A 27,185-nucleotide genomic window follows, 5' to 3' on the forward strand; every position below is an offset into this window, starting at 1 on the left:
ATGGATGTAGTTCTGGCACAGATTCGTTACACGATCCCAGAAGAACTGGAGCACGGGGCTTTTGTTGGAAATATTGCGGAGGATCTGGGATTAGACACCAACAAACTCTCAGTCCGCCGATTTAGAATAGTCTCAGGTGCAAAACGGCAATATTTAGAGGTGAATTTAGAAAACGGGATTTTATTTGTCAATGAAAGAATTGATCGAGAAGAGTTGTGCGAACAAAATCCATATTGTTCATTCCATCTTCAGGTTGTGATCGAAAGCCCATTAGAATTGTATAGGGTCGAAGTTGAAATATTTGATGTTAACGACAACTCTCCAGTCTTTCCATGGAGTGAATTTAACCTGGATATCTCCGAATCCGCCGCGCCTGGATCGCGCTTCCCACTGGAAAGCGCGCAGGACCTGGACGTCGGTGAGAACTCTATGCGCTCGTATTTGCTGAGCGTAAACGAGCACTTCGTCCTGGACGTCCAGACGCGTAGTGACGGCAGTAAATTCGCAGAACTGATCCTTGAAAGTCCGCTGGACCGGGAGCAGCAGAAGACTCACTTGATGGTTATTACAGCGGTGGATGGAGGCTCGCCAGAGAGGTCGGGCACTGCGCAAATAAACATAACGGTACTGGATGCCAACGATAACGCGCCTGTGTTCGATCAGAACTTTTATAAAGTGAAGCTGGCTGAAAACGCACCGCGAGGCACAGTCGTGATAAAACTAAACGCCACTGATATCGACGAAGGACCAAATGGAGAGATCACATACTCTTTCAGCGGCCACGCTCCAATGAGAGTGCGCGAGCTGTTCAGCGTGGATTCCCGCACTGGAGAAATCAAAGTAAAAGGACTTATAGATTATGAAAAGGCACGAATGCACGAGATTTATGTGCAAGCCAAAGACAAGGGACCGTCTGCGGTGGCAGTGCACTGTAAAGTTATGGTTAACATCATAGACGTCAACGACAATCTTCCAGAAGTGATTCTTACATCAGTATCTACGCCTGTCCAAGAGGATGCTCCCCCTGGCACAGTGATAGCAGTCATTAGCGTTATGGATAAAGACTCTGGGGAAAACGGAAATGTTGATTGTGAAATTCCTCATCACGTTCCCTTTCAGCTGCACTCCTCTTTTAAAAACTACTACACTTTGGTTACGTGTGATTTTCTGGACAGAGAGACCATTTCAGAGTATAACATCACCCTCACGGCGCGTGACATGGGCTCGCCTCCTCTTTTTACCAGGAAAACTATTTTAGTGCAAGTGTCTGACATAAACGACAACGCGCCGCGTTTCAAACAGCCCTCCTACACGGTCTACCTGACCGAAAACAACGCGCCAGGAGCCTCGATTTGCACCATCACCGCACAAGACGCAGACGCGGATCAGAATTCTTACTTATCCTACTCTATTCAAGAAAACGACATCCATGGAATGCCAGTGTCCACCTACGTGTCCATCAATTCAGATAACGGCAACATTTACGCACTGCGTTCTTTCGACCACGAGCAGCTCAGAAACTTTCAGATCGTGGTTCAAGCCGAAGATGCTGGTTTTCCGCCTCTCCGCGCTAACGTAACAGTGAACGTGTTTGTTTTGGATCAAAATGACAATCCTCCAATCATTGTATCCCCGATGCCCGAGAATGACACCACAGCGGTTGTAGTTGTCCCTAGGAATGCTGATGCCGGATACCTAGTGGCTAAAATCACCGCCATGGACGCGGATGCCGGGCAAAACTCGCGTCTTTTCTATGAAGTCCTTCAAGCTACAGATCTCAGTTTGTTCAGCGTTGCGCTGTACACTGGGGAGATCAGGACAATCCGCCGGCTGATGGACAACGACCCCAGGAGGCAGAGGCTAGTGGTTTTGGTCAAGGACAACGGTCATCCGCCCCTCTCGGCCACGGCCTCCATCATGTTGTCAGTTGTTGACAGCGTGCCAGAATCCTTGCCTGATTTTGGTGACCTCGCGCTCAGCCCTCAGTACAGGTCAAACCTCACGCTGTATTTAATCGTGTCTCTGGGCGCGGTTTCATTCACGTTTCTCGTGGCTATTATTGTCCTGGCCACAATTAAGGGACACAAGGACAGAAACTCGTGCTGTGGGTTTCATTCTAAGGACCCCTCCAGTGACGTCATTAAAAAGTCTAACTTGAACATTCACATATCACCGGGATCGAAGGGACCCACGCACTGCGTGGAAGTAAACGCGAACCACCCAATAGGTCAAAACTACTGCTATAAAATGTGTTTAACTCCAGAGTCATCTAAAAGTGACTTCATGTTCCTCAAGCCTTGTAGCCCGATGGGAACATCTTCTCGAAATAACATCAAGGAAATGGAAAATAAAACTTTGACCTGGAGCCCAACCAGCCACAGTCTTGGTACAAGGAATGTGACCTCTCCAAACGAGGTAATAATCAACGACAAAAAAAATATATATATAAAGTTTGTCCACTAGATGGAGACTTTCAAATACTTGTTCTTTAATCAGCCCAGAAAATGGCAAGAGATTAAATAATAAAATGTAAACAATAGCCTGTAAATTGTAATTTAATTACAAATATAAACAATATTTGGATATGCCAATGCAAGTACCACACGCAGGACTATACTATCAACAACAACAACAACAACAACATTGTTGGAATAACACGTAATCAATGACTTTTTCAAGTAGCTAGTAAAATTAAATTTACAACAAAACAATCTGAGTTACTTTTCAAATAATTAACGCAAGTTACTTTGTTTTCCCATTTATTGACTGACAGCTCTCCTGTCCTTATGTTGAGCTAACTCTGTATTATTTAAAAATAACAATAATATATAACACATTACAACAATATAATCAAATATATAATCTAATATAATAATTGGCAATTATAATAATTAAATAATAACAAAAGCAATAATTACTAAATAAAATAAATAAAATACATATTATTATTATTTGCAGAACAGCACTGAAATGAACTATTGAGCAAACAATAGTGTATTGTTTATTTTTCCTTTGAGCTATACTGGATTTTCATTGTTTTTCTGTGAACTAGACCTTAAAATTCTTAATGCACAGTTCATAAATAAATAAATAAATAAATAAACAAATGCATTTTTTGTCACTGCTGCCAATTGTATGTATACTGCAACAGGGTGATGAATTAGTAAAGTCACTTAGTGCTTTAGTGACTGTTTTTGATGTGTTCTGAGGTCTTTCTTCTTCTTGGCAACGACATTGTGCTTGTAGTACATTCTTGTGCCTCTCATGTATAAGTGCGTGGAGTAAATATTTCAACTCTTTTTTTTTTTTTTTTTCTTTGCAGCTCAAACAGGGAAACAAAGACCAAACACTGACTAAGAACCAGCTCAATTATACATACAAAAGGTGATTAAAGTAAAAGCTGATTCTATTGCTCTCTCTCTCTCTCTCTCTCTCTCTCTCTCTCTCTCTCTCTCTCTCTCTCTCTCTCTCTCTCTCTCTCTCTCTCTCTCTCACTCACACACACACACACACACACACACACAAAGCATCTGACATGTCCATGTTTTTTTTTTTTTTTTTTAGCCATACTCCAATAAACACAGGTAGGACTCTGCAGCGCAGACTGATTCAGGACTCAGACAACTATGCTTACACATCTGTTCCACAGTACTGGACCTGGGGAAATCACATGCATGGTAAAATCATTATATTTGTCATCCCTAAAAACACGTTCAGTTAAAAGGCATGCTCAAAAAGACCAGCTTTATATATTCTGTATAGCTTCCTTGTTATTTAATCGAATTGAACTTTTCTTTGTCATTTAAAACAGATTATAAGACCTCACCTAAGGTTGGGGGCTTTCCAAACCGCTCATGGACACGTTACAACCAACCGGATTCAATTCAACCCTCACCAGACTATCAACATAATGTTTACATTCCCGGAACACCATCAACACTCTGTACACTCAAGATGGCAAACAATGGGGAGATTGAAGTCTACAACTCATTCTCAACTTTTGGCAAAAAGAAAAAGCCGAACAATAACCGCCAAGAGGATGCAATAATAACCAATGATTTTTTCAAATGATTTTTCCATTTTGTATTTTTCATCTGTAGATTTCTTCCTGTATATAATTGTATATATTCCACTTGGATTAAATGTGCTGTATAATTTGCCTTCATACTTACATAAAATACTCTGATTATTCTGTAATTGTTATTGCATTGTTTCTGAAAGCATTTAACAGATGATTGCTTTAATTGTAATCACCCATATTGGTGAGAATTCAGCTTATATTTTCCAAAATGATATCCCTTTTGTTTCCGAAATGTACAGAATAAAGAATATCAATAGAATTGATTTAATATTGCTCTTTTGTCTTTCTCAATGTAAAAAAAAAATAATAAATAAAAAATCACTGCAGTGGTTCTTGCTGTGCCAAAATGACAAGAAACAGCATGATGGTATAAAACTGTGCATTTCTTGTCTATTCCCACCCTTTTTGACAGAAAAAAAGTAGAGTAGCAAAATATATAGAGCTTTAATTTATAGGTGGATTTTACATGTATAACATTAAATTACATGGCTTATGGTTAGTTTACACATTGGCATTAATCTACAAATGGTTTGAAGAGACATGTATTCACAGTGCTTCTTTATAAATGACACACCTAATTGTTACTGATTAGGTGCATTAAATTACCAATTAGATATATAATTACAATTAATTATAGCAGCCTGTGTGGAATTTTAGCAGACCGCACCATCTACACATCTAAGTTTAGGAATAATAATAATAATGTTAAAAATGTTCTTTACAGTAATAAAGTGAGGATTGTCGCGCAGAAATGATTTTTTGTAGCTGTTAATTTTCCGCCCTAAACATGCTTTTATTTTGCTTGGCTTTTCAGCGGAACCAAGATACAAGATGGATCTGTCCGTGGTGCTGAACTTGCTTCTTGTTTGATGACGCCCTACAACAGTCTGAATTTGTCGAGAAAAATAAATAATAGTACCTTATATAAATAATTTTTTTATTAATTTCAACATTTGCAGACAAACTGTACATTACATGTACTGGCATTAACAAGAGTTCCAGAAAGCTAAAGTCAAATGTAATTTCAGCAATAATATTTTTTTCATTTTCCTAATATATATATATATATATATATATATATATATATATATATATATATATATATTTTTTTTTTTTTTTTTTTTTTTTTTTTTTATGTAAACGTGTATCTTCACACTTCACACTAATGCTATTCACTTTAAGGGGAATGCGAGCACAACCCATGCTTTGCTTTCACAATGCTGTTGGACTGTCAGAGCAGCACTGAAGCTCAGATGAATCTGATCAGCGGGCGGGATCCACGGCACGGCGCTATGGCGATGCTCTGCTGGATGCTTTTAAGATGCTTTCCAAATACCCGCTAACCTCCATTCGTTTTCGAAAACATTGCTATAATTCTTGTGAAAGACAGCGAAAGCGTTAACGTGCGCACTGCAATGGATCAAAGGAGGAGATGGCGCCTCGGTTTCGCAGTCCTCTCCGCGCTGTGGAGTCTCGCCTCGGCTGTAACAAGATACTCCATCCCCGAGGAAATTCCAGTGGGCTCCGTGATCGCAAATATCGCCTCGGATTTGGGCCTCGACGAGCACAGCCTGTTGGAAAGAAAGGTAAAGCTGGATTATATCCATAGCAAGAAATACCTAGAAATAAATAAAGACACCGGAGAACTGTTTATCGCTGAGAAAATTGATCGGGAGTATTTATGCCCGGCCAAAACATCATCGTTCTGTTTCCTCAAGATGGATGTGATAATCGAGAGACCATTACGCATATTTAATATCGAATTGGAAATTATGGACATAAATGACAACGCGCCTCAGTTCAGACGGGAGAGAATACCGCTCGATGTTTCGGAATCAGCAACACCTGGAGAGAGATTTTCTTTAACAAACGCGGTGGATGCAGATGTTGGAGAGAACTCGATCGAGACCTATTACCTGAGTGAAAGTAACGAGTTTACCATTGAAATCCAGACTGGAAGTGACGGGACTAAATATGTCGACCTGGTGCTAAAAGCTAGTTTGGACAGAGAAAAACAGGCCGTCCACACACTAACCCTCACCGCTGTGGACGGCGGCAAACCTGCGCGTTCAGGCACGGCCAGCATTATCATTCAAGTGCTGGACATCAATGACAACGCCCCTCAGTTTGATCGACAAGTTTACTCGGTTGACCTCATTGAGAACGCGCCTATAGGGACGCTGATTATGCAGCTGAATGCAACAGATTTGGACGAGGGTGTCAATGCGGACGTCATATACTCTTTCACTTTATACACATCTGAGAAAACACAAGAAAAGTTCTCTTTGGATCCCAGCAGTGGAGAAATACGAGTAAAAGACGTGATCGATTTTGAAAAAGTGAAGAGTTTTGAGATGTACGTTGAAGCCAAGGACAAGGCAGTGAATCCGCTTTCAGGTCAGTGTAAAATATTAGTGTTCATCACCGATCTAAACGACAACCATCCTGAGATTACGATCAAATCCTCACAGAGTCTGATTAAAGAAAACGACCCTGTAGGAACGGTGATCGCCGTCATCAGCGTGAGCGACAGGGACTCTGGAGATAATGGCAAAGTTGTTCTCTCCATCCACAATGCTGAGATGTTACCTTTTGCACTTAATAAGTCATCGGAAGACTTTTTTACGCTAATAGTCACCGAATCACTTGACCGTGAGCGCATCCACAGTTATGACATCACTCTTCACGTGACTGACAGAGGAAGCCCTCCTCTGACCGATAACGAAACGATCAGTGTTACAATTCAAGATGTCAATGATAACGGCCCAATGTTTCCTCAAACCCTCTATACCATTCATCTGATGGAAAACAACGAGCCCGGAGCGTTGCTAGCCTCACTAACCGCTCATGACCCAGACCTGCATGAAAATCAGTATCTGGTTTACTTCATCATAGAAAAGGAGATAGCCAACACCTCAATGTCCATGCTGTTTTCCATCAATCCTGAAAACGGCAACCTCTACGCTTTACGCACGTTTGACTACGAAAGGGAGAAGGAGTTTCTGTTCCACATTGAAGCGAGAGATTCTGGGCTCCCTCCTCTTAGCAGTAATGTGACCGTACACATCATCATCCTGGACCAAAACGACAACACGCCCCTCATAGTTTCTCCCTGGCGTCCACAGGGCACTGTCATAGAGCAAAAAATCCCAAGGTCGAGCGATAAAGGATCCCTGGTCACTAAGGTTATCGCGTTGGACGCCGACTCCATGCAGAACTCTCGTATAACGTATCAGTTCCTGCAGATCACAGACACGCCGCTGTTCAGCCTCGATCAGTACAACGGCGAGATACGAACCACGCGGATGTTCAGTTACAGAGACCCCAAAGATCAACACCTGGTCATCATAGCCAGAGACAACGGAGAACCGCCCCGCTCCGCCACGGTGACCATCAAGATCTCCACAGTGGACCAAGTGGTCACGCAGTTAACCGAAACCACAGAGGTGCCTGTCGAATACGACCTGATCACCGATCTAAACCTGTACTTGCTGATCGGTTTGGGGTCGGTGTTGTTTATGCTGCTAATCACCATCCTGGTGATCATCGTGCTGAAATGTCAGGAACCGAAGCCCTCACAAGCGGCTCCACAGGGTAGGAACAGCATCCTCAGCCAGAGGAACTCCTCCACCATCGCTGACTCTACTCTCATCTCAAGTGATGCCTACTGGTACAGTCTGTTTCTGGCAGAGACTAGAAAAGGGAAGGTGGTGGTGCGGCAGCCCCTTCCTGACGGAACAGGGTTTATTGTGTCAAGTATCCCAGGAAGTGCAGCGCTGACTGAGACCAGTGCATCAAGATCTTCCACTTTACAGGTACTGGAACCACCATATATGCATATACAGTGACCCCAAAAAGTAATGAACACATAAAAAAGTCTGCATTAACATCAAGCCAAGTGCATTTATTTTAAATAAATATAGCTCAAGGACACTTTTTAAGCAAAACATTTAACCCTCTGGTGCTGTTCAGTCATTTTTTGATGGAAAAATGTTATGTTTTGTTTTTTAGAATTATTTTACTTCATCAGAGTGGAACGAAACTCGGTAAAGGTTTTGGCACTTGCCGTGTGAACAGAAAAAAACAACAAAAAAACAACTACAAAAACATGGACATGATTCGAAAAGGTTAAACGGTCCTGAAAAAATAGTCACACGCAGAGTGGGTGGGACATTGTATTCTAAGGTGTAAACCACTCCTCGTTCACGCCTCTTCGCATATTGGCTTTCCAAGCAAAACCTGTTTTACATCAATTTATATCAATGTATGGTTTTATGTGAACGATAAAGCAAGACTATTTTCACATAATTTTGAAGAAAAAACTCTAGGCGAGGACATCCATTAGTCAAAAGTCTTATTGACACATATTTACTATGTGTTTTGTGGCCTTATTTCAGAAATTTTAGTTTTTAGTTTTTTCAATAACCATGCATAAACATTATTCTCTCAAAAATGAAAACATGTACATACACGTGGCTCACATATTATGGTAGCCCTGTTTGTGCTTTATAGAGTGAATTTACACCTTTGCCATTAATATGTTTATAAGTAACTGAAAAAAGCACAAATGTCAGGGCATGTCAGAACATCTCAAGGGCCCCAAAAACAGCCCAGACCCCAGAGGGTTAAAAACAGACCAATCTTTAAGTCTGTGCTCCAAAGCATTCAAGATTTACGAAAGTTTAAGTTGGAAATTTCATTTTCAATTCCATGCTCAAAAAGTGAATCAATGGATTATAACTTCTGCATGAATATGATTTAGTACCACAAACCCCAAAAAGGTAAATAAAAAAAACATTATCAAACTAAAATATAGTACAATCATTTCATTGAAATATTTATTTTTTTTGGTCATTTTTGACCCACATGCAAATATTACCAGAGGGTTCAAATTAATAAACTAATATTGTGCAAAATCACTAAGGCACATTTTGATTATCAGGCATTAAATGTATAAGTGTAAACCTTACTTCAAACATCCACTGAAAATGACTTTGGGCCTGTTTGTTAAAAGAAGATTTGGGACAAAAAAAGTATAAAAAGTGTGCACTGTAAACGAGAAAACAGATCTGTTTTTTTATATTTATTATACATCAAGAAGGAACACCCAGTGTTAACGCATTAGTATGTGTCTAAATTTGGATGTGAGTGGGAGAACGAGGGACATGCAGTGATGGAGCTGTGAAGTAAAGGAAGACTGAGAATTTTCCACATATTTAGACTGATCGTATAATTCCCTTTTCCTGATCAAAGTAAAAGAAAAGTAAAAGTGAGCTCGGCTTTTCTCCCTTTACGTCAGCCCAAATCTGTCTCAGCAAAAGCTCTCTATCACTCACACTTAATCATACTCAGATATGCAACCTTAATTTTAGAGTCTAGTCTAGACCTCTGTTCAATATGACTGCAATTTCTCAAATAAGAGATTGCACATATTGCATTAAAATTGCAATATAATGTATACCTAAAATGTATTGTTGTGTATTTAAGATTGGAAATGTATTTTCTTGTCCATTGAAGTACATTTTGTAATATATTTTGCTGTGTTTTACAGGGTCGGCCCAGTAATGTTATGTTGTTTTTCACTCTATTTTGTTTCTAAAATCTAATGTTCCATGTTACTATTACATAAAAACAACAACTAAACTATTCAAGAGCTAGAAAAATGCATGAGGTTCAGCATTTCTGTAGCTCAAACTATAGCAATGGCAAGGTTTGATTTCCAGGAAGTGCAGAAACTTATAAAATGCAGATCTTTGAATGCAATGTAAGTTGCTTTGCCAAATGTAAAATGTAAACATTCTGTTCTGCAGTCTTGACTGTTGGATTAATTATGTTTCCCTCTATTGACAGGAGTCAAGCAGTGATTTACCATGATCTGGACACGCTGTCTGATGGTTTACAACCTTACACACCAGGCTCTGTCCATGAGGGACAGATTGAACTTCTAAACCGTTTATCAGGGTTTCTTTAGATTCAAGACGTTTTGGTCAAGGATCTAACTTGAGCAACCTGTGTGTGTAGCTTCAAGAGAGAGATTCTTTCATGTTTTATATTCATTTATATAATTTGTCCTTTCATTTATTACCGTAATTTCTCCTGCTTCATGTTCTTCACGTTGCCTTTTGGGCTAATAGAAGAATTAACTTCAATTCAAATTGACAGTTTCAGAGACCAAGACCAACATTGTGTCAGAGAAAGACATTAATTCAGCGCGGCCGGATCTCATATTTGTGGTGATTTAATGCTGGGTCTAAGAGCTATATGTCAGCCATTTGTAACCACATTGAGCATGACTTTGCATGGCTAAGACAAACAAGATAGACTTTTTGTATCTAAAAGATTTCTATACAGATTCTATGACAGAAGAGAGAGATACTGGTGGTACTTCATGACTACCAGAAGAACCTGGACTTTCACCCATTTGGGGTTCCAGTAAGATATGAACTACAAAGACAAAGATGGATCAAAGTTCTGGTATCAATGATGCTCTATTTTTGCCTAGTTTAAACGCGCTGATGAGAAAGCTGTGATCAGATGAGCACAAGCGAATGAGCCAGGCATTGTCTATACCTCAGAACATTTGGTTTGACATCTATGTAGTGCACATGTACACATAGATTAATGTTTATTTTTCTCCTGCCCTGTAAACGGCTTAAAATGAAAGTATTTTAAATTATTTAAAGTAATAATTACATCAGCATGGCAACTGCCATAGTGATGTGCCAAAATTTGACTGAAAACCAAGGAGATAAAAAATTTGCAAATCCAAAAAAAGGTCAAAACAAGCTTTTTGCAGATATATAGCCAGAATATTATCCTGCCACAAAAATTAATAACTGACAACAATAATATACACCTTTTTTGTACGAGAATCAACAATTATATTATTAAATTGCTATTCAGTGTCATTTTAGGCCTTATTTACTGACGTTTTTGAAGTTTATATTGTTTTGTATTATGAAAACAAGAAAAGAAATGCTTGTTAATGTATTTAATGCTGCTTCTTTTATGATGACAGTGCAATGTTTTAAGAAATGATTATGTGTGGTGAGAAATTTGGCAGTTTCGTTATATCATTATGTAGACCTAATTATATCATTACAGAAATCAAAACTCCATTCCTTTCCTTATATTAAAATGATTTATCGCAGTTAAGGAGTGGGAAGGTGGAAATGAGTGAGTTTGTTGCAAGAAAATGTGGTGTAGGAGGAACAAGGAGAAAAAAAACCGCAATATAGGTCACTTGAAACATATGATCTGTATTTAGATTTAACAAACACTCAAAGTTACCATTATAGTATTGAAAGCCTTGTAATTCAGTTGAAATAACTGTGCTGAAAGGTGACAGCTCAAATTGGAGTTCCTTACAGCAGATTTGAGAATTTAGAGATAAATGACACAATAAAAAAAAAAAACTGCTGTGTGCCTTAGGGCAGAGAAAAGTGTGCCTGAAATATAAAACAGCAAAAACTGGATGAGGTTTAGTATTGTGATACTATTAGCACACTCATACATCACAATCTCATCGACATGCCTTGGGTTGCTCGTTTCGGTATTTGTATTTACTTTCTGTTGCCTTACTTGCGAAATGTCCTTATGCAAACAAAGTAAACAATGCCTTTGTGTCCTTGCTGGACTTTATGATTTGCCCTTTGCTTGTAAATACAGCTGTAAATAAAAGCTTTTACAGTATTTCTGGAGTTTCAGACTCACTTCTTGAATTGTGAAGTGTGATCACATAATGGCAAAACGCACCGTCTCATTGGTGCTGACCTAGGCAACACTGCCTCCATAGAAACAGTCACCATGACAACACCTCCATCTCTTGAGATTTAGAGAAGCACACCCGTTTTTTAACCTCCCCGTACAGTCAAACTGCCTGTTTCTCCCTCTGCCTCTTTCTTTCTGCAGATTCTCACGCACGTATGTTTTCAGGCCTTGATACGTGATATGCTTATACTGTGATTCAGACAGATCTGAGTATTGCATCAAACATCTAACTGAAGCGATAGTTATAAAATACACAAATATAATAAAATAATTAGACAGTCTCAATGAGCTGCCCATTTAAAATTTGTGTTGGTGTACTTCTGGAATTTGACTTCTTTTTGACTTGGGAAGTCAAGGATATACACACAACCTAATAAATGGTGATTTAGTTTTGAATAGGCAGGAGAGAAATACTGCTGACACCGTCTAGATGCGTTTTACATATTTCTGCCACTAGTAGGGGCTATTTAGCACGCAAAAAGCTTGACACAGCAGTTTGCAGATCTCTCACAGCATCTCACCACAGGCACACTTCAACTGGCTTCTGTACTGTAGCACATAAAGTCTCTTACTTGACATGACAGGCAACATACATGGAACCCAGCATTCTTTGCTCAGTGTTTTTCTTTGTTATCTGTATAATACCACCCGAAGCTCCAAAACACAGGAATGCCATTTAATTTTTCATTCCTCCATTTTTAATTTAGAGTGCACAATCTCTGTCCACAAATACACATTTATATATCTTTAAAATATATACATCTCTTGCCCTTACATGCAAGAATTGTATTAGTATACGTCTTGTGAACTAAAAATAAGAAAGCATATTTTCAGTCTACTTTTTATGTACAGTTCAAAAGTTTTGGGTCAGTAAGAATTTTTATTTTATTTTTTATGGGAAATAAATAAAATAAATCAATACTTTTATTCATCAAGGATGAATTAAATTGATCAAAGATTACATCTGTAATGTTACGAAATATTCTATTTCAAATAAATGCTGTTCTTTTGAACTTTCTATTCATCAAAGAATCCTGAAAAAACCATCGTACACAACTGTTTCCAACATTGATAATAATAATGAATTTTTTTTAGCATCAAATTAGCATATTAGAATGATTTCTGGAGGATCATGTGACACTGCAGACTGGAGTAATAATGCTGAAAATTCAGCTTTGATCACAGGAATAAATTACATTTGAAAATATATTAAAATAGAAAACAGTTATTTTAAATTGTCAGAATTTTTAACAATATTACTTTTTTTTGTAATTTTTAATCAAATAAATTTGCCTTGGTGAGCAGAAGAGACTTCCTTTAAAAACATTAAAACACTTACTGGTAGTGTACTTCTCATAAATATAGTTACTATTACTCTTAAGTATACTTAAATCTAAGGATATTTGGCCTACACTTGAACTCAATCTTTTGATCAAGATATACTTATATAATTAAGTATTGTTACCTGTAGCAGAAGAGCCTCTTCTCAATATCAGCTCGTCTTTATCTCTAGGTTATGTTCCAAGATCGTTCAAGCTGGCAGTTATTAAGCCTCTCATAAAGAAATCACAATTAGATCCAAATTAATTAACAAATTACAGACCCTTTTCAAATCTTCAATTTATGTCTAAAACACTAAAAGTCGTGCCCAATTAGGCTCTTTTTTTGCAAAATAATGACATATATGAAAAAGTTAAGTCTGGATTTAGGCCCCATCATAGCACAGAAACTGCACTCGTTACAATTACAAATGACTTACTTCTAGCTTCTGACCAAGGCTATATCTCTATACTAGTTTTACTTGATCTTAGTGCTGCGTTCGACACTATAGATCATAAAATACTCTTAGATGGATTACAAAATTACACTGGTATTCAGGGACAGGCATTACGGTGGTTTAGATCGTATCTATCAGTCTATCATTCTCTAGTCTAGACCCAAGACAGAGGAGCTGTTTCATGCAAGCACATACATTACATGAAGTTCAATTATTTGCCACCACATACTTTAATGTTAATTGCAGTTACTTTTTTTTCTGCATGGATGACAAATTTGAAATGAGTCTGGTTTCATCACTTCAAAGCTTTATTTTGAAAAAATGCAGCATCACAAAAACAAAATGTTAAATATACAAAAGCAATGTATTAAAAAAAAAAACATGTCACATGTATGTCATGGTGTTGCAGAGATAATATCCTCTATGAATGTTTACATTGTTACAAATAAACACATATTTGTAAAATGGGTTATTAGGGAAATCTTTTTAGAAACATTTTGTTTCTGCTAGTTACAGCGCAGTTTTTTTTGGACTCTCCAGATCTCCATGTCTTCCATCACCAGATCAGACTTTCATTGCTGTCTGAGTTCTTTATTATTATTATTAGATAGTAATTAATATATAGGCTGATGTCTTCTCACTCATGGATCAATGAGGTATAATTGTACTGGTCATATTGGTTTAGGACTGGTTTGTTATCTGCTCTATCTCATTCTTGAGGTTGGCAATCGTGCTCAGTAACTGGGTTTTATTATATTTGAGCACGGTTTTCTCATTTTGTAATTTTTCTCATTTGCAAAGTTCTCTCTGTCCATGTGATGTTGGCGAGTCTCTGCACTGAGCTGAACGTGTAGCATGATGACAGACAGTAGAAGAACACACAGCGGCACCAAACACACCAGAACTGCTCTGTACATTCTGTTCAACACAGAATCACTTCCTAAAAATGACAAATATGACAAACATTTATTTAGCTTAAAATGTTCAACATGTTCTCTGTGTGTGTTCATGTTCATTATCATAATGAGGAGAGTGTGTATACCTGTGCACGGAAGTCTCTTTGCATCTGAGTCCTCCGTCCCTGTTCTGACATCATATATAATGTCTGCATTGGCATGGCTCATCTCTTGTGTTTCAGTGAAGTTTATATTGAGATAAGTACTCTATCTCAGATGAATACAAGTGCTAAGTGTTGTTTGTTTCCCTGTGGTGTCTTCAGGAGGACTGCACTGTGCTCTTCTGCCTTTTTATGTTCTAGAAGAAGTTGAGGTCAACTTTAAACACGCAACATCAAGTAAAACCACTGCATTTTTAAAACTTTTTCTCTCTCTTTTTTTTTTGTCGATTTAAACAATAAATAATTAAAAAAGATTATTCAACAAAATTATTAAACAAGAATTATTTTCAAAATGTTAAAATGAAATTTTATTTTATTTATTTCATTTCATTATTTATTTTTGAAAATGTAAATAAATTAATGTAAATGTCAATGAAATAAATGAAATAATCCATAGATTTAAAAAAAAAAAATTTTTTATGAATATCAGTACATTTTTTTTAGGTTACATTGTACCTCATTGGTGCAGGGAAGAAAAAATTTCAAGGGCACCTATTATGGAATTTTGAAATTTACCTTTCATGTAGTGTGTAACATAGATCTAAGTCAACAAAAACATCCTGCAAAGTTTGAAATATGAAAGTGCACCGTATATAAAGCTATTGTCTTTCAAAAGTAAGAGTCGACTCTGAGTCATTTTTATGAATCGTTAGAAGACCGAAGCTTTTTCTCTGACTAGATGACGTCAACTTGTCAAGTTATTTGAATACGATACGCCCACTTATTGCGCTCCAAGACGCCAGTGAAAACATCATGGCGACGAGACGCTGTGTTCTGAAGTGCGACTCAAAAGCAAACTTTTTTCATCTGCCCAAGGAGGAGCATTTGAAGACTAAGTGGCTACAATTCATATATACAACTATACCACAGAAGTATAGTCCGAGCCTTGTTCTTTGTTCGCGCCATTTTGAAGACGATTGCTTTACCAACTTAAATGCAATCAAACTTGGATTCGCGAGCCGGCTGATATTGAAGGAAGGTTCAGTTCCAAGTGTATTTGCATCAGCTTCCTCCTCCGTATCACAACCTGTAAGTGTTATTAATAATTGTTGCTTTTATGTTTTATGTAGCATGCTTAATAATTATTTTGTTTGTTGTGTAAGCACCGTTTAGCTTCTAGTCTTCAATGACAATTGTATTGAGATATGTGAAGTGTTTGTCGTTGTTTTCGGAGTTGTCTTAAAGAATAGAGTAATACCCACTGATCTATATAATGACATTCTATATAGATCAGTGGTAATACCTCGTAGTAACGTAACTGCATTTTTTTTTTTTTTTGAAACGTTATGTTTATGCATCGGGCTAACGCAAACAAAGACTGATTGTGCTTTTACAGTATGAACTCTGGGCTATGCTCGCTAACATAACATTAAATTCCTTATCTTATTTTTAATTTTTTACTACAAACTACAAAGCAGTGGACTATAATCATTATTATAACACAATTTAATTGATAAAAGCATCATTGTACTCCGTGTTAAACAATAAGTATTATCTCTGTAAACACTGCTAACATTTTACTTATATACACACATTGGATACAATATGTGCACCAATGTTGTAATAAACTTATGTTGTTTTTGTAATTTTTACGTAAGTGATGTGTTTTTATTCCTTTTTATGCACCAACATTTCGTTAACAAATAAATTATTTGCTTTTATTCTTTCAGAGTACATCATATCAGAGCAGTCAAAGTAGAGTTTTACAATCTGATGTGGCTTGTCAGACTGGCTGTCCACAAACTGTTTCTGTGATGACGCAAACAGTTGGAACCCAATTGTCCTCTAGTACAATGAAAAACGTTCACATTCGGAGTACAGGTATACATTTCATAAATTTTTTTTTTTAGATTTTAATATCACTTTTTAAATGTCTTTTTTTTTTTTTACATTTGTCAACAATTGTATGTTATTTTTAAGGTTCACAGGCTATGGTTGCTTGTGTGACTGTTGGCACAACAACCACATCAACCACCTATGATATACCATTAGCATCAACACCAGTAAAGTCTGGTTTCAGACCACCAAAAATACCTCATCTGCTGTTGGAAGAAGAGGGGGGAGAGGAGGAGGAAGAGTCAGACATACAAATTACAACAGAACCTCATGATTCAACTTTTAACCCCGCTGATGATGACACAACAATTTCACAAAAATCTGAAATGTCGTAAGTAATACACATCTATAAGTTCACTTTGTCACTAATACATGTTTTGTTTTTTGTTTTTACTTACACATATTTACTTATTTATTAGGTTTGGGCAAAGCTCCACATGTGCAGACACAAAATACATTGTGTTTGAAACATGTTTGCGTGAGTTGTTCTCCACGTGTCCAATTTGCAGTTCACAATCTGATATGAAGCTACAACGAATGGGCACTTATGTTGCAATCAGGCAGCTTTGCCCCAAGTGTTTGTACAACCGGAAATGGCAGAGCCAGCCCATAGTTGGAAGTACACCAATGGGCAACCTCCTGTTATCAGCTGCTACATATTTTACTGGGGGATCATTCATCCAACTACAAAAGGTTGGCATGTAATCAATAATACAAGAAAAAAATATAAATGTATATATTTTTTTTGTAAAATTACAATTGTTAATATTATTTATAAATGTATGTTATGATTTTTTCAAAATCATAGATTTGCAAGGCCATGGAATTAAAAATTCACCAGTACGACACATTCAGGAGACATTGCAGGAGTTTTTTGGAGCCAGCAATTGTACACAAGTGGAGAAGTGAACAGCGAAAAATTATACAGCAGTTACAAGAGGGAGGAAAAATTGCAGTATCTGGAGATATGCGTGCAGATTCCCCAGGTAAGCCATACGTTTTTCATAAATTAATAGTTAATTATTATTGTGAACATTTATATCATTACATGTTTAAACATAATTATGTTTACATTTATTTGTTTTATGTAGGACATTCTGCCAAATATGGCAGCTATACGCTTATGGACATGCATAGCAATACTATTGTTGACCTCCAGCTTGTTCAGGTGTGCAACCTTTTTACAATAGAGTACATGATTGACTATTAAAATTAAATGAAATAATTATTTGTATTAAAAATGTATGTTATGATGCTTACTTAGAGCAATGAGGTTGGTGGTAGCTACCACATGGAGAAGGAAGGCCTAAAGAGATGTCTGGACCTGCTGGAGTCAAACGATTTAGAAGTGGATTACATTGTCACTGACCGTCATCCACAGATCCAGAAGTATCTCAGGGAGCGTGACATAACCCAGTTCTATGATATGTGGCACTTTGAGAAAGGTTAGTGTTTGACTTTCTAACCATATAGTTATTTTACTATTGATGTGGTAAATTATTTGTATGTGTTTTTCTTTTAACTTATCGTTCAATTTCTGTATATCAGGTTTGTCTAAGAAAGTAGACAAACTGGCAAAAAACAAGGACTGTGGATTGCTGAGGAAGTGGCAGCGTAGCATCAGAAATCATGTTTACTGGTGCGCCACTTCCTCAACATCAGGACCAGAGAAGGTGGCTAAGTGGACTTCACTGGTCAACCACCTCCAGAATGTGCACACACATGACAATCCTATCTTTCCCAAGTGTGCACATCCACTCACAGCATCAAATGACCCAAAGAAATGGTTTCAACAAGGTAATTCTTAAAAATAAGTTTGTCTCTGTTACATTTTATGAATAATATTTTTTATATTACATTTTTATTACTATTAAAAAATTATATTTTAAAAATATATTTATTACTGAAAAAAATTGGAGGTACTTTTTCATTATTATTATTTGGGTATTACTGACACTCTTTTCTAATAATGCAGGGTCGATGCCTATCCACAAAATTGAAAAAATACTTTGCAACAAGAGGGTGCTCAAAGATGTGGAGAAGCTCAGTCACAGTTTCCAGACATCTTCCTTGGAGGCTTTCCACAGCCTAATTCTACATTTTGCACCTAAAAATGTAGTGTTCCCTTTCATTGGAATGTTGTGCAGGTAATAGGACTATTAACAAAAAATTTAAAAAACATATTGTAGAGGAGCTGGCCTTTACGGTCTTTTTTTGTTTAACGGTTATTGCAGACTGTATCTTGCTGCGCTTCATCACAACGAATACGCCAACAGAGAACAAGCCACAACATCGGCAGGACAGGGGGTGTACAGAATGGTGTTCCCGAAATAAAAAAAAGGGCAATGCATAGCACGGCCATTAAAGACAGAGTCAACATATAGTAAGTAATAAAACATTTTTATTACAACCAACAAGTAAACAAACAAATTATAATATGTAATAAGTAATGCAAATAATATTCTATTTTTATTACAACCAACAAGTAAAAAAATAAATTGTAATATATTTTAAATATGTAAGAAGTAATAAAAAAATAAATTCTTACAGATTATGTTGATGAGCTACTGAAGCTTGTCTTTGATGAAGTTGTCATGGACCCCTCTCCATTTGTTGATGAACTGAAGTCAATCCCCATACCAAAGCCACTTAGTGCAGAGTATGACAGACCATCAAAGGATGAAGCAATTGCCCGCCGTGTTTCCAGATTCAGTCAAGAGGGGGTCGAAAGCCAGTATACTGACCAGCCGGATCTGGAAACACCTGGCGTATCCGGGTTACAACGTAGCTTGGAATGACAACACGGACACTTCGACCCAAGTAGCCCCAGCACCAGCTGACAAAGCTGCGGTATGCAACATGGCGGAACTGTCTAAAAATTAAAGACAAAACTTTGTCCTTATGACCAAATAAAACGTGTACACAAATAAAATTTGTATTTTTTGGAGAAACAAATCTTATTCAAATGTCGTCATTTACGTGTTCAAGTTATGCAATAAAAAATGTGTTATGATATTATATATATTTGATTATTTGTAGGGTTATCAAACTACACTTACTCCTCTGGGGTTCTACGCCTTATATGGCCATAGTCACATCTATAGATGTTGTAGATGTTTTGCAGTGTATAGGGATTTAGACAGTTAGGTTCAAAGCCTGGATGGTGCACCATGCATGTTGGTGGGACTGGAAGCTGGTTTATTCTTTTTACAACCTAAAGTGAAAAAAGATCCGTCACCACAGAACAAGTAAAAGTGTGTGTGCTGTATATATATATATATATATATATATATACAATATTTTCACTTCTTTTTTCACTTATTATTGTTATTTTAATCTATTACATGTAATTTTTTTATTAAGCATTACATGTACTAGTGTCAAAGGCACAACAAGTATTGCATAAAAATAGATCAACAGGCCCTGTCCCAAATCGCGCACTTCATGTGGACTTTCGGTCTCGTGGACTTGAATTGCGCGTGCTCGCCGAGTCTACGAGTCCGTAGACCGTCCCATTCAGCATTTTAACGCTCTGAAGTGTGCTCAGCAGCGCCCCCTTTGTACCCTTGAAGCGGTCTTCCACGAAGCCCGCATAGAAGCAGGCTCCACGCACTTTAACTACCCAGGAATCCTTGCGAAAGGCCAATCAGACAACAGATGGGAGGAGATTTCGCTCACGGATAATTGTTGACATGGCTGAGAAGAAAATATTACATTTTTTATTACCTAGATGTATATTTTACTAGTTGTTACCTACAGTTTATACAAACATTATGGTCATCGAGCAGTGGTTGATGTCTCAAACATAATAATAGTGTGTTGAATAATACGATCACATTATAATTCATTAAACTAGATGTACCGCATCGCGGTACAAAATATGACCGCCGCTCAGGCCTGCACTGGCTTTCCACAAAAATAAATGACGTGGAGTAATTTGGCTGTATTGCGTGTTTATGTATATACCTAAAAAAAGTAATAGTATGTGCATGTCTGTGTGTGTATGTGTGTGTGTTTGTGTATGTGTGTGTCTGTGTGTGTGTGTGTGTGTGTGTGTGTGTCTGTGCGTGTATGTATGTGTGCGTACATGTGTGCGCGTGTGTGTTTGTGTGTGTGTGTCTGTGCATGTGGATTTGTATGTGTGTGTATGGGTGTGTGTCTGTGCGTGTGGATGTCAGTGTGTGTGCATGCTTGCATTTGTTTGTATTCCTGCATGTGTGTGTGTGACAGTATCATCCTAAACCAGCAACCCTTCGCTCAACAGCACCATCTACAGGCCGATGAGTGTACAGTCACTAAATGTGCACATAAATTAATTTATTTTTTCCCCCCCATGGATGAAATTCTACAAAACTTAGCAGAGGATACCCCCAGAGGATGTCAAGTTAATCATACACATGAAATATGGTGCAGTTCTGAACATCTCCACTGAAGATAGGGGCGATTAAAGCAGAATAATATTGCATTTTCATTTTTTATGGGAGGGGCGCAAATCACAAATGAGTGATTATGGGCTAGGTTGATGTGGGCCCTTAAGAGCAACATACCATAAAAATGTCTTCATCCTCGGTGCCACGGTTCAGGTAGTTATTTAGGAAAAACTGCATTTTTTGGGGTTTGGGGGGGGCCCAGCGCGGGGGGGGGGGAGTGGCCCCCGGGGACCAAACGAAATTTTTCCGTAGAAGTCTAGTGGGGCTACATGCCCACCAAATTTCATGTTCCCCGGTGTTTCGGTGTCCCTGGTATCGTTGACGAAAAATTTACGGGGGCCCCAGCGCAGGGGGGGGAAGTGGCCCCCGGGGACCAAACGAAATTTTTCCGTAAAAGTCTAGTAGACCAACATACCATAAAAATTTCTTCATCCTCGGTGCCACGGTTCAGGTAGTTATTTAGGAAAAACTGCATTTTTTTGGGTTTGGGGGGGCCCAGCGCGGGGGGGGGGAGTGGCCCCCGGGGACCAAACGAAATTTTTCCGTAGAAGTGTAGTGGGGCTACATGCCCACCAAATTTCATGTTCCCCGGTGCTTCGGTGTCCCTGGTATCGTTGACGAAAAATTTACGGGGGCCCCAGCGCGGGGGGGGGGAAGTGGCCCCCGGGGACCAAACTAAATTTTTCCGTAAAAGTCTAATAGACCAACATACCATAAAAATTTCTTCATCCTCGGTGCCACGGTTCAGGTAGTTATTTAGGAAAAACTGCATTTTTTTGGGTTTGGGGGGGGCCCAGCGCGGGGGGGGAGTGGCCCCCGGGGACCAAACGAAATTTTTCCTTAGAAGTCTAGTGGGGCTACATGCCCACCAAATTTCATGTTCCCCGGTGCTTCGGTGTCCCTGGTATCGTTGACGAAAAATGTACGGGGCCCCAGCGCGGGGGGGGGGGGGGAGTGGCCCCCGGGGACCAAACGAAATTTTTCCGTAAAAGTCTAGTAGACCAACATACCATAAAAATTTCTTCATCCTCGGTGCCACGGTTCAGGTAGTTATTTAGGAAAAACTGCATTTTTTTGGGTTTGGGGGGGCCCAGCGCGGGGGGGGAGTGGCCCCTGGGGACCAAACGAAATTTTTTGTTAGAAGTCTAGTGGGGCTACATGCCCACCAAATTTCATGTTCCCCGGTGCTTCGGTGTCCCTGGTATCGTTGACGAAAAATTTACGGGGGCCCCAGCGCGGGGGGGGAAGTGGCCCCCAGGGACCAAACGAATTTTTTCCGTAAAAGTCTAGTAGACCAACATACCATAAAAATTTCTTCATCCTCGGTGCCACGGTTCAGGTAGTTATTTAGGAAAAACTGCATTTTTTTGGGTTTGGGGGGGCCCAGCGCGGGGGGGGGAGTGGCCCCCGGGGACAAAACGAAATTTTTCCTTAGAAGTCTAGTGGGGCTACATGCCCACCAAATTTCATGTTCCCCGGTGCTTCGGTGTCCCTGGTATCGTTGACGAAAAATTTACGGGGGACAAAACGAAATTTTTCCTTAGAAGTCTAGTGGGGCTACATGCCCACCAAATTTCATGTTCCCCGGTGCTTCGGTGTCCCTGGTATCGTTGACGAAAAATTTACGGGGGCCCCAGCGCGGGGGGGGAGTGGCCCCCGGGGACCAAACGAAATTTTTCCGTAGAAGTCTAGTGGGGCTACATGCCCACCAAATTTCATGTTCCCCGGTGCTTCGGTGTCCCTGGTATCGTTGACGAAAAATTTACGGGGGCCCCAGCGCGGGGGGGGGGGGGGAAGTGGCCCCCGGGGACCAAACGAAATTTTTCCGTAAAAGTCTAGTAGACCAACATACCATAAAAATGTCTTCATCCTCGGTGCCACGGTTCAGGTAGTTATTTAGGAAAAACTGCATTTTTTGGGGTTTGGGGGGGCCCAGCGCGGGGGGGGGAGTGGCCCCCGGGGACCAAACGAAATTTTTCCGTAGAAGTCTAGTGGGGCTACATGCCCACCAAATTTCATGTTCCCCGGTGCTTCGGTGTCCCTGGTATCGTTGACGAAAAATTTACGGGGGCCCCAGCGCGGGATTGGAAGTGGCCCCCGGGGACCAAACGAAATTTTTACGTAAAAGCCTAGTAGACCAACATACCATAAAAATGTCTTCATCCTCGGTGCCACGGTTCAGGTTGTTATTTAGGAAAAAATGCATTTTTTTGGGTTTGGGGGGGCCCAGCGCGGGGGGGGAGTGGCCCCCGGGGACCAAACTAAATTTTTCCGTAAAAGTCTAATAGACCAACATACCATAAAAATTTCTTCATCCTCGGTGCCACGGTTCAGGTAGTTATTTAGGAAAAACTGCATTTTTTTGGGTTTGGGGGGGCCCAGCGCGGGGGGGGAGTGGCCCCCGGGGACCAAACGAAATTTTTCCTTAGAAGTCTAGTGGGGCTACATGCCCACCAAATTTCATGTTCCCCGGTGCTTCGGTGTCCCTGGTATCGTTGACGAAAAATTTACGGGGCCCCAGCGCGGGGGGGGGGAGTGGCCCCCGGGGACCAAACGAAATTTTTCCGTAAAAGTCTAGTAGACCAACATACCATAAAAATTTCTTCATCCTCGGTGCCACGGTTCAGGTAGTTATTTAGGAAAAACTGCATTTTTTTGGGTTTGGGGGGGCCCAGCGCGGGGGGGGAGTGGCCCCTGGGGACCAAACGAAATTTTTTGTTAGAAGTCTAGTGGGGCTACATGCCCACCAAATTTCATGTTCCCCGGTGCTTCGGTGTCCCTGGTATCGTTGACGAAAAATTTACGGGGGCCCCAGCGCGGGGGGGGAAGTGGCCCCCAGGGACCAAACGATTTTTTTCCGTAAAAGTCTAGTAGACCAACATACCATAAAAATTTCTTCATCCTCGGTGCCACGGTTCAGGTAGTTATTTAGGAAAAACTGCATTTTTTTGGGTTTGGGGGGGCCCAGCGCGGGGGGGGGAGTGGCCCCCGGGGACAAAACGAAATTTTTCCTTAGAAGTCTAGTGGGGCTACATGCCCACCAAATTTCATGTTCCCCGGTGCTTCGGTGTCCCTGGTATCGTTGACGAAAAAATCAGTAAGGTGACAAAAAAAAAAAAAAAAAAACTTTGACAATCCCTATATGACCGCTTTCGCTAGCTACGCTAGCGGCGGTCATAATAGAGAGCCTAAGTCCCGCCCCCCCGCTTCCGGCTCATGGGACCTTAGTTCGGAAAAAATATGTATGGAAGTCAATGGCGAGAGATAACTTATCTTTTTATTCCGTCTGAACTGTGCCCTGAACTACACATATGATGTTTGTCAATTTAAAAGGTAATTATGAAAGTCAAGAAAGTCGCAGTTTGTCATAAAACAGAAGAGTAACGTTTAGTTTTATGTGAAAATCGTTTAATGAACTACATCTCTCGTCTCGCACTATGTACGTCACAAGATCCGTTGCTCGTATGTGTGTATTCTGGTTCAAAACACTCAGGCATGACGGCGTAACGTTACGATTATAATGTAAGACTATAGAAAAAATGACAGACGTTAGCTTCAGTAAAGTTAGCTTCATTCATTGAGAGAAAAGGTATGACGTCGCATGTGCGCCTTCTGGGTTTGTAGTCTTTGTAATTACGTATTTTCACAGTCTTATACCTCAGCAGTTTTACATCAAGCTGCGACTTTCTTGACTTTAAAATGTATCTCTTAAATTGACAAACATCATATGTGTAAATCAGGGCACAATTCAAACGAGATCAAAATATTTGTTGTCTCTCGCCATTGACTACCATACAATATTTTTCCGAAATAAGGTCCCATGGTGGTCGACCGGAAGGGGAGGGACTTAGGCTCTCTATAAATAGAACCGAATGTCGGGGCTTTACTGAGTCATATGTAAACATAGTATGAATATTGAAACCTGTAAATTCATCTGAAACTCATGCACATTTTCATTATGTGTTAAAATTGTAATCTTAGTTCAAATGGAACATTATGTATTATTATGTAGCTAGCAACAACTGTATACATCTTTTAAATAAGCATGATGTATCTATTGTCTAATGCCCAGGTGGCATGCACAATATCAAAATATAGAACAGTAAAATTAAGCTGTGTAGTTGACATGGAGATAAGACGTCGGAGCGCAAAAACGTGATTTCTCCTGTCCAACAACAACCAGGCCGTTATTTTCGGCGTGACGATCGAGTCTGTCCCAAAAATACCTCTCAATGCGCCCTCGTGGATTCGCGCCAAGGGCCCTATAGGTCTGCACTACATTACGTCACCAAAGTGTGGACTCTGAGGAAGTCCGCAAGTCCAGAGTGTGCCATTTGGGACAGGGCCCAACACTACCTGTCGTACTTCCCTGCAGCAAAGATTTTCAGCCTCGCTTGGCATTTTGATACAGTTCCCACACATGCACCTAAAAAAATTGCCAATTAATTCGTCTGTTACTCACGTTACGACAGCAAAATTAATCCGATTACAGCACGTCACTTATCAGACATTATTACTCCGATTATGCATGTTCCATGGACCTGAAGTGCCATAAACTACTGTACACTGACACTTACCATTGGGAAAGGTCCTGCTCCAGTCGTGTTTGTGATTGGGTTTCTGGTTCATCGGCATCTCTGGACGTTTCCTCTTCGGACTCTGGCTCGAATTGATAAGGCAAAATTGCTGCCATGTCTGTTCGTATACAATTTTCAACACTTGACAAGCTATAATCCATTAATGGTAATGGGCGTTCCGTTTCCGACAATCTCTGCACAGAGTATACCAATCACAACTGACTGGGTCATCTGACCAATCACCGCAGATTAGCGTCGCGCAAAGGAGGGGTTTGGAAAAATGAGTCGTTGAAACGAATCATTTGGGAGTCGGTGAGCAAATCAGGTAAAAATAAATGCATATTATACGACAACAAAAGTGTTTTTTGTCATTGCATGCATGTACAACTGTTGTTGGGGACTCCCAAAACAACATTAGGAACATTTTAAATGTCATAATAGGTGCCCTTTAAATCTCATCTGAAATGATCAGTGTTGGAGGTAACGCATTACAAGTAACATGCATAACGCATTCAGATTACTTTTGTATTACTTGATGTCTTTTGATTACTTGATGTTACAAGTAAAGGAATGTGTTACAAGTAACATGCATTACGTAATCCGATTACTTTTTAATGTTATGAGTAAAAAAAAGCATTACAATAACGTGCATTACGAAATCAGATTACTTTTTGATGTTGAGTAAAGAAACGCATTACAATAACGCGCATTACGTAATCAGATTACTTTTTGATGTTATGAGTAAAGAAACGCATTACAAGTAACATGCATTACTTAATCAATTACTTTTTAATGTCATGAGTAAAAAACGCATTACAAGTAACATGCATTACGTAATAAGATTACTTTTTGATGTTATGAGTAAAGAAACGCATTACAAGTAACATGCATTACGTAATCAGATTACTTTTTGATGTTATGAGTAAAGAAACGCATTACAAGTAACATGCATTACGAAATCAGATTACTTTTTGATGTTATGAGTAAAGAAACGCATTACAATAACGCTCATTACGTAATCAGATTACTTTTTGATGTTTGATGCATTTATATAATATTTTTAATCTTACAGTTAAATCCGGTCTCTAGTTCATAAACGCCAGAGGAGAACTGGTCCCCGACTGAGCCTGTGCTCTCCCAAGGTTTTTTTTTCTCCATTAGGTCACCTGATGGAGTTTTTCGGTTCCTTGCCACTGTTGCCTTTGGCTTGCTCAGTTGGGGATACTTAATTTAATTAATCAATCAACAATACTATTGATCAGCATTACCAAACGTGCACGTTTTACACTAGAAACAAACACTGATGTACTATTTTATTTAATACTGTGAAGCTGCTTTGATACAATCTGTATTGTGAAAAGCGCTATATAAATAAAGTTGACTTGACTTGACTTGACTTGACATGTTATGAGTAAAGAAATGCATTACAAGTAACATGCATTACGTAATCAGATTACTTTTTGATATTATGAGTAAAAAACGCGTTACAAGTAACATGCATTACGTAATCAGATTACTTTTTGATATTATGAGTAAAAAACGCGTTACAAGTAACATGCATTACGTAATAAGATTACTTTTTGATGTTTTGAGTAAA

The 27,185-nt window shown here is 39.2% G+C and overlaps 1 protein-coding gene across 1 annotated transcript in view; it reads left to right on the forward strand.

Moving 5' to 3' along the window:
* Positions 1-27,185, forward strand: part of LOC308683408 (uncharacterized protein) — a gene marked incomplete at both ends in the record, with an annotated part of 55,989 nt that continues 28,804 nt past the window's right edge. The window contains 4 exons of the mRNA XM_081353879.1: positions 1-2,415; positions 3,323-3,384; positions 3,565-3,677; positions 5,468-7,896. Of these exons, the coding sequence (XP_081210005.1) occupies positions 1-2,415; positions 3,323-3,384; positions 3,565-3,677; positions 5,468-7,896 (5,019 nt within the window). The remainder of the gene's footprint in view (positions 2,416-3,322; positions 3,385-3,564; positions 3,678-5,467; positions 7,897-27,185) is intronic.

The sequence above is a fragment of the Scardinius erythrophthalmus genome, assembly GCF_964197995.2.
Source record: "Scardinius erythrophthalmus genome assembly, chromosome: 23".
NCBI lineage: Eukaryota > Metazoa > Chordata > Actinopteri > Cypriniformes > Leuciscidae > Scardinius > Scardinius erythrophthalmus.